At 42.0% G+C, this 9,334-nt stretch overlaps 1 protein-coding gene across 1 annotated transcript in view; it reads right to left on the reverse strand.

Moving 5' to 3' along the window:
* Nucleotides 1–1,029: 1,029 nt before the first annotated feature.
* The window catches only part of LOC101858566 (N-sulphoglucosamine sulphohydrolase), a 10,038-nt gene continuing 1,733 nt past the window's right edge, over nt 1,030–9,334 (reverse strand). Inside the window, exons 2-9 of the mRNA XM_005104241.3 lie at nt 9,150–9,282; nt 7,157–7,290; nt 6,064–6,214; nt 5,174–5,415; nt 4,363–4,538; nt 3,837–4,031; nt 3,170–3,303; nt 1,030–1,984 (exon numbers count right to left, since the gene is read on the reverse strand). Coding sequence (XP_005104298.1) covers nt 1,720–1,984; nt 3,170–3,303; nt 3,837–4,031; nt 4,363–4,538; nt 5,174–5,415; nt 6,064–6,214; nt 7,157–7,290; nt 9,150–9,282 — 1,430 coding nt within the window. The 3' untranslated portion in view covers nt 1,030–1,719. The remainder of the gene's footprint in view (nt 1,985–3,169; nt 3,304–3,836; nt 4,032–4,362; nt 4,539–5,173; nt 5,416–6,063; nt 6,215–7,156; nt 7,291–9,149; nt 9,283–9,334) is intronic.

Consider the following 9,334-nt stretch of genomic DNA (forward strand, 5'->3'; position numbering starts at 1 on the left):
CAAGTTACCACCTGAGTTAATAGTGCCATTGGAAGAGGGCTATGTATCTGAGATAGATAGATAGATAGATAGATAGATAGATAGATAGATAGATAGATAGATAGATAGATAGATAGATAGATAGATAGATAGATAGATAGATAGATAGATAGATAGATAGATAGATAGGAAGGGAGAGAGAGAGAAAGGGAGCGAGAGAGATAAAAAGACAGAGAGAGGGGGGGGGGTGAAAGAAACTTCAAGAGTACCCCGTTTCATTTGTACATTGTATTACATTTATTAAGGTTTGCTTAATATTAAGATATTGAAACGGTCGTGATTGTAAATCACAACAACATGCAAGGGGTTGGTTCTCTCGTCCTTTGTTTTGCTTTTAACTCATGAATGAACCTTTCAAAACAGCCAGATTTCCCATTGTAAAAATGCATTACATTGTATTAAATTCATCAAAGCGACAACAATAATTTAGTGGTCAGATACCAACAATCTAACAAGACAAATTTTAATGATATGAAGACAAATAAAGCTTTAGAATTTAAGTGTCAGAATATGGAATGGATTAAATTGGAGTATTTTATTATAATTCTTTCTTTTTTTTTTAAGTGCTTTATTTTATTATATTATGTACAAACGTGCCATACAAAATCATCTAAAAAAGACAAAACACATGCAAAATTTAGAAAAAAACGTATTTTGAGGGATTAGAATCATCGTTACATTAAGCAACTGTAACTGAATCATTCTACACCCCCCCCCCCCCCCCCCCCCAAAAAAATTGGATGGTGTGTCAGAGGTAGATGGCCTTTAAAAAATATATACCATATATATATATATATATATATATATATATGTGTGTGTGTGTGTGTGTGTGTGTGTGTGTGTGTGTGTATAAACAAAAGAATAACATAGTTTCAAAAGAAATTCTTTAAAAAGAACAAACAATCCCACCCTATTCTTAAAAACAACCAAAGTAACATATAAACAACAAACAAATTATCAAACAGCTCGCCAAGCTCTTTGCACTCTTTGTCTCTTGTGGCTATAATATTATAGGACTAATAATGTTTGGTTAGATTAAACATGTAGTAACACTCTCTGTCTATGCGTGGCTGGGTGGCGTCACTGGTACGTCCTACGTCTTTACATTCTCTGTTGCTTCTGTCTGTCTGTCTATCTTACTTTTTCCTACCACGATGATATGACAATTACTGTATCGATGTGCTTCTTTTTACTCAACAAACAAACAAACAAACTAACAAACAAACAAACAAACAAATAAATTATAAATGTCTATGTGTGGGTCGGTTGAACATCTGGTCGTTGGTTAGATCTAATGAGTTGGTTGAAGATTTATGTGGTGTCGGTTAGCGGATTAATTTAAAATAATAGGTAACGAGCGGGTTGATTATCTGTCTGTCATTTTAGCTGGTTGGAGGAACTTGTGGTCACAGTGCCCGTCTATGGGTGGATAGGTCAAACCTAAATATCTGTCAGTTACATGTAACGAGTTTGTTAAACCTTTCTATAAGCAGGTTAACTGAACATCTCATTTCGCAGGTTGGTTGAACATTTCAGTCAGAGGGTTGGTTGAGCATTTCTGCTAACAGGCTGGCTCAACAGCTCATTTGTGATTGGTTTAACATGTTTATTAGCGGGTTAATCAAATATCTTAAATTCTAGGCTGGTTGAACGTCACTGTTAGCGGGTCGTTTCAACATCTCATTTAGCCGGTTCGTTCAACATGGGGTAACACTGGCCTAGAATAAGGACCCCATGAGGCATGCAGACCCAGGGGTCGTTGGTCTGCCACTGCCACTCAATCAACTTCTTCTTCATTCCGGACAAGACGTCAGCGTGGCTGGGTTCATAGGCCAAGTTATGCAGCTCCTCGGGGTCAAAGGTGAGGTCGAAGAGCTCCCATTCATCTCGGTAGTAGTATTGTTGCAAGGTTTTGAACCACTTGGTAGGGATTCCGGCCTTGGTTCTGGGGAGAAGTAAAAGAATTTGTGTGTGTACTGGGGGGGTTTTTCTGTTTGTTTGTTGCGGTTCTGCACGCAGAAGACTTGAGTGTGATTGTCGCATGGTCGCTTTTTTAAGCACAAGAGGGCTATCCCGAAAAATGCTGTTTTGAGAAAATCGAAGGTAACGTTTTTGCCCCTTGTTAAGTTTCTTTAATAGACAAGGATAGTTTTCTCTATAACAAAACGAATATATACATCAATGAAATGCCCACTTTTGGTTTAGGTCAAGATTTTTGGAAACCCCCGAAATTTGAGTTAGCTCGCTTGTCCTTAAAAGCGACCATAATATGAGGAAGTATTTAACTTTTTTATTGGGTATCCCATTCTGTCCGCTGGAAGCTGTATCCCTCTCTGTCTGAGCTGAATCTGACAGGCAAGATCGAACCGAAACCTAAACTATCGACGTTGTGTGGACAGTGGCGGAAAACGTTTAGAATCTACCATTTACCTGTGTGCTTGCAAAAGCTGAGAATCCGGTGTTAGCTGAGACATACGTAAAAAATCTCGAGTTTTTAGTTAGTTTTGGTAAGCGTTTTTACGGCACTTGCATTACAAGTAGGTCATTAAAATGGGGAAGAAAAGAGATGTTATAAGAAAGTAACAAACCCTAAAAGGAGGAGAGATATGGACGATAGACGTTTGAAAGGAAAGAAGGAGAAAGCCACAACTGGAGCATCCGCCAACCACCCGCTCTCGAGTTTTACAGCAGAGTTCTGTACTTATGATTTTCACCGTTTATATTTTAACGAGTTGACAACACATTTTGGCGAAGGTGGTTGTGCACTCAGCCAACCGGTTGAAGTGATGGGTTCGATTTTGCATGAGGGAAAAATGCTTTTGTTCCCAAAACCACCCTTGCCTTCCAATAGAAAACGGCAACAACAACAAAATAGACAAAGACAATCAAATACAGACATGACCCTACTTCTTTTTTTTAAAAAATTGTATCTAAAATATTAAAACAAAAGTGAGAATGCCACCAAGCGTGAAAATACAAAACCCAACTACCCTACCCCCCCCCCCCCCCCAAAAAAAAAAAACAGAGACACGCCAACAACCACCCCCCCCCCCCCCCCCCGAAAAAAAGAAAAAATACGAACCGTTAACAAACAAACGAACAAACAAATCTTAAAGCAAAAGCCAGATACCTGTTAAGAATCTCCATGTAGGTTGGCGAGTAGAATAAGTCCGAGGCCAGAGGGTAGGGCATCCTGTTGTTGAGGTTATGGATAAGTCTGTACTGCCCTTGACGTAATACACGCATTGGGTACGGCATGGTCACCTGTTGGACAGACGGACATGTGTGTTACGTCATCATGGGGGCAAACCTAGGCTGTCTGAGAAGGCCTATGGGCAAACCATAGAGACCTAGACTCTAGTTCGCGATGGGGGAAACGGATCTCACGCGTACTACGTCATTGTGGCATTACGGTCATGTGTGCTATGTCATTGAGGAACAGACAGACAAGTGTATTATGTTTTCATGGGACAGACGGGCATTGACCTGGATCAGACAAGAATTTGTATCACGCCATCACGAGACTGACGGACATGTGTACAACGTCCTCATGTGACTGACGAGCATTTGTATTACGTCATCATAGGACAGACTGGCGTTTGTATTACGTCATTATGGGACTAGTATTACGCCGTCATGAGACAGATTATGGACATTTGCATTGCGTAATCGTGTCGCAGACGGACAGTTGTGTTACATCATCGTGGGGCAGGCCAGGCAGGCATTAATTGTATTACGCCATTGTGGTCACCCTGGAAAGATGGTCAGAAAAAAATGACATTTAAATCCGAGCTCACCTCATGGAAGTCATGACTGCTGTACACCACACTAAAATCCTGCTCCGCCCCCAGGTGTGATGACGTCAGAGGAAGTAGTGAGCGTCCTGTTAGGCTGACCTTCAGACCGTTGAGAGCGTAGTCTGGGTAAGGGACGCCGAACCAGTCCAGGATTGTGGGGGTGAAGTCCATAGTGCTGGCTAGTGCGTCAGAGAACTAGAACGTGGGAAGAGGGAAGGGCGAGTGGGTTATAGTGCTTGTGCGCCAGAGAATTGAAAATTGGGAGGGGGGATAGGTATTTGTTTCTCTTCTCCCCCCCCCCTCTCTCTCTCTCTCTCTCTCTCTCTCTCTCTCTCTCTCTCTCTCTCTCTCTCTCTCTCTCTGTGTCTCTCTCTCCCCCCTCTCTCCCTCTCTATCTGTCTATCTATATATCTATCTATCTATCTATCTATCTATCTATCTATCTATCTATCTATCTATCTATCTATCGATCGATCTATCGATCTATCTATCTATCTATCTATCGATCTATCTATCTATCTATCACCTGTCCCCATGAGTGTTTGTTCTGTGGTGTAGAGATCATCATGGGCTCTCCCATGCCTGGCTCATAGAGGTTCGTCTTGGCGTTAGGGAAAGCGATACCGTTGTCAGCCGTAAACATAATCAGTGTGTCATCCAGATATCCGGCTTTCTCTAGCTCGCTGAGGAATAGGCCGATACCTGGAGGGTGGATATAGAGAGGGGGGGGGGGGCATAGAGGAAAGCAGTTGAAATGGAGATGGGGTTGTATAGAGTTTGGGGTGGGGGAGGGAGTTGAAGATAGGAATGGGGAATGAGCATATACATGTATATGGGGTTTAAAACGTAGAACACAGACAACAATTGTTAGCCGCGTGATCACAATTAGAACACAAACACCAACCGTTTCTTCTGTTGCGCATGACCTAATTAGAACGGCAGCAACAACAGACAGACAGACAGACAGACAGACTGGCAGACAGACGTGTAACCTAATTACAACGCAAACATCACTGTACAGTGAGGTTTTTGTGTGACTTAGAACGTAAATAACAATTTTCCTGTGTGACCTAATTAGATCACAAACTTCAGCAGTTTCCTGAAAAACCTCATATGGACACAAACAATAACAATGTGAACTAGATAGAACAAAGTAACCCCGTTTCTTGTGTGACCTAGTTAGGACACTAACGCCAACAACTCCCTGAGTGATCCAATCAGAATACGAGCAACGTCAGTTTCTAATGTGACCTGATTAATGCAAAGACACCACCAGTTTCTGACGTGACCTATGACCTAGTGCCAACACAATTAACATCCGTTTCCCCCCGTCTGACCTTGGTCCATCCTGCCGAATGACGTGTACATCGCCGCTATGTCCCGTCTCGTGACGTCATTGTCTGGCAAGAAATAAGGAACGATGACGTCATCGGGGTTATAGACCTGTGGGGTCCAGTCTTTGATGAGGCCCATGCCAGGTTTTCCGGTACCCCAGAGGTTATGGAAGGGGCCGAATGTTTCAATGTCCTGGGGCCTGGTGCGGTGTGAGTCGTAGAAACCGATGTATAGGAAGAACGGTCTGAAAAGAGGGCGATAAATGATTACAGTGACGATCACTTTTACAGCGCCAACACCCTTGTGGTTCTAGGCTCTAAACCAACAGAGAAAAAAGGAAATTATTTTATAAATTTAATACAGTAAAGAGGAAAATATTCGTTATGCAATCAGCAATCTTTTCAATGATAACCGGAAGAAGAAGAAGAAGAAGAAGAAGAAGAAGAAGAAGAAGAAGAAGAAGAAGAAGAAGAAGAAGAAGAAGAAGAAGAAGAAGAAGAAGAAGAACAAGAAGAAGAACAAGAAGAACAAGAAGAACAAGAAGAAGAAGAAGAAGAAGAAGAAGGAGGAGGAGGGGGAGGAGGACGAGGAGGAGGAGGAGGAGGAGGAGGAGGAGGAGGAGGAGGAGGAGGAGGAGGAAGAGGTGAATGGGCATCCTGTAAACGATGTGGATATTCTGACCTTTATAGAGAGTGCTGACAAATTTGCTCTCAAATTTGCACATAATACTATTTGATAGAGATACATAAAAGTCTTCATAGATAGGTTGTTTGAGCTTCTATCCTACCACAAATTGCTAAAAGGGCATTTGATTTCTTGACACGACAGTTTTATGAATAGAAAGAAAGAATGTGGTGATGGTGGTGGGTGGTTATAGTGGTCCATTTTTCACCTGTCGTCCTTGGCCTGAAGAAATTCCTTAACAAATCCATGCATGAACGTGATGTTACGTCCTATTTGATCATTGATGTACTGGTCTGTGGACCGCTCGTAGTCAAATTTATACACCTCTGGTGGTCCTACGTGCTTCTTGCCGATCAGACCTGGGGGGATACAGGGTGGTGGTGGGTGGTTGGTGGTTGGGGATGTGGTTGTATTGGTCTTGAATTGTTGCTGTTGTTGTAGCAAATGTCGTTGTTTTTTTAATTTGCTTTCTTCAAGTACAGTTTGTCTTTAAAAAAGAGGACCCATTTAAAGACAATAACTCGGTCGTCAGAGCACTATTTTTAACAAAACTTCGAATAAATAAAATTCAGCTTGGTGTGTGGGGCGGGGGGGGGGTCATAAAAGTTTGTAAATATGAAACAAATCCATTTACCTTTTCGAGAACTGTTAAGTTTTTAAAATGTCCATCAGAGTTGGGTAAAACGCAAAATTCAACTTCGCAAAAGTCTCCAACTGCCATCAAACCTATTATAGCTAACACAAAAACATTTTGGAAGAATCGATCAAACTAAGACCCTGTTTCCCTGTCCCCTCGCCAACCTCCCAATCTTTGCACCTTTTCTTTTCTTTGGTCCAGTGTTCCTTATGATCTTTTCGATGTCATGTTTTTATTCCTATCAGACAAACATTGACTATGAAAATGCGAGTGAGTAGGTACCGCGATATTTCAACATAAAGATGTAACAAAAAGATAATATGAATAACAATGACAAGATCTATATTTTAGTGTTTGCTAATTTAACTAATGAGTGAATTTTATTTTCTTGCCTTTGTTCTTTGTCACCTTTTACAGCTGCTCACCCCCCCCCCCTCACCCCAACCCCATCCCGTCTGCCCTAATATCCTTCTCATTCATTTTCCAAAGCCCGAACACCCGTCACATGTTCTGCGAAGTACCCGAAAGATGTAAGTGGAGAGAGAGAGAGAGGTGTTAGTATTGGTGGTGGTGGCGATGATGATGATGATGATGATGATGATGATGATGATGATGATGATGATGATGATGATGATGATGATGATGATGATGATGACGTCAGTACCTGTTCTAATGCCATGAGAGGCCAGGACGAGTGGCAGACTCCTGACGTCATCAAAACTTACAAAATGGTGGGGAATGTGACGTAGTCCGTACATCCCATTCTGGTGCTGGGGAATGCCTGACAGAAGGACAGAACTGGGGGGTGGGGAGAGGGGGGATTTTTGTTATTGTTGTTTTTAAGGTGGTGATGGTGGTGGTGGTAGTGGTGATGGTGGTGGTGGTAGTGGTGATGGTGGTAGTGTCATTGTGGCGGGGGGTTGGGGGTTTTGTTGTTGTTGCGGTGATGGTATGGGGTGGTCGTGGTGGTCGTGGTGGAACAAACCTTTTAGAAGACAGAGCTGGGAGGAGGAACAGTGTTTTTGTTGTGGTGGTTGTGCTGGTGGAGGGTGGTGATAGTAGTTGTGGCGTGGGGAGGGTAGTGATTTTGTTGTTGTTGTTGTTGTTGTTGTTGTTGTTGTTGTTGTTGTTGTTGTTGTTACATACAATCAAGCAAACAAGGGCGTCTTATGGGGTTTGGGCTTTCAGCTTCAGCCCCACCTGGTTTCCTTTCAAAAAAGTTACTTCTCGGACTAAAATCAAAACAAAAAATTTCACAAGAATTTTAAAAAGCACAAAATATAATAATAATAATAATAATAATAATAATAATAATAATAATAATAATAATAATAATCCGAGAAAAAGTGAAACTCCACAAACTATCAAAAGAAACTTTTGAGGCATAATAGCTCGAAAAGTGATTTGATTGGTCTGGGTGTCTACTATTACAAATATCATTTACTACAATAATGCTCCCTTCAATCAGGCGCTCCTTCCATCGAGGAGAATAAAATTTCGTAGGTTTGTCCCATAGCCCTAGTGCTTAAGTACCCCAGACTGAATATAACAGGGGTGTTGACTTTGCACGGATCAAGGCCGAGACAAAACAATTGATGGCTCTATACAGCTGTGGGGGCTGAAGCCGCATCCACGCACTGTGTCACGTGCCCAGATATTGCTTGACCATTGTCACCTATATCTAGTTTGCACACCCTCGTAGATCCAGACCAAAGCGTAGACTGAGCACGCAACCCCCCTCCCCCCTGTAAACCTTTCTTTTTCTCGGCCCTCTGGGTATTCTTTGGTTAAGTCGAGTTGTGTTGATGCCATTGCGTTTAGATTGTGTGTGTGTGTTTGTTTGTGTGTGTGTGTGTGTGTGTGTGTGTGTGTGTGAGTGTTTGTATGTGTATGTGTGTGTGTGTGTATGTACACTTGAATGAAGCTTTGAGTGTGTTAGCTGTTGGTGATCTCTTTCGTGCCATCATGTACACTTGTGTTCTGTGCGTGGAGATCATATAAATTATGAAACAGGCACCATTGTATTAGTGAGTTGAAGTAGTTTAAAATTGGAGTCTTATGTGTTTTCTTCAATGTAGCAATGTGTCGTGTGGACTACTTTCGGAAATTTGCATTAATTGTTCTTTGTTACGTGGAGCTAAGCTCAATGCCAAAAGAATGAGGTCACATTAAACAGCACAGTCTTCGCATCCTGATGTGGATGGAAATCAAAAGAGATACCTTAATTATGAACGGTTCATCAAGAAGGATGCACCATTCAAACGAAAATGTCATCAACAAATTTTCTCGAAATAAAAACTGAAGGACATAAATGATACATTTATAAAGACACTAAGGTCTTAAGATTGTAATATTTTTGAATTTATTTATATTTTCACGTTGCTTTTTTTGTGTGCTTATTTCACAGTCTCTTTAGTCATTACGCATCCTTTATTATCTGAGCGATCCCAAAGTTTGGTCACAGCAAACCCCACCCTTTTTACATCCTGCCTGACGGCACTGCAAAGAACAAACAGATATACAGACAGACAGACAAACGTACCGACTAGGAGAACAACTACTGACACTGGTATAGTCTTGTGTAAAGGCAAGACTATAGACAGACAGACAGACAGACAGACAGACAGACAGACAGACAGACAGACAGACAAACGTACCGACTAGGAGAGCAACTACTGACACTGGTATAGCCTTGTGTGAAGGTGAGACTCCTGGCTGCCAGTTTGTCCAGGTTGGGTGTCTGACACACCGTGTTGTTGTAGGCCGACTGGAGGAAGCCGGCGTCATCTCCTGGGAAAGGCAATTTGGGGGGGGGGGGACGAATGGTGGAGAAGGGGTGTGG

This window comes from Aplysia californica, unplaced genomic scaffold (assembly GCF_000002075.1).
Source record: "Aplysia californica isolate F4 #8 unplaced genomic scaffold, AplCal3.0 scaffold00411, whole genome shotgun sequence".
NCBI lineage: Eukaryota > Metazoa > Mollusca > Gastropoda > Aplysiida > Aplysiidae > Aplysia > Aplysia californica.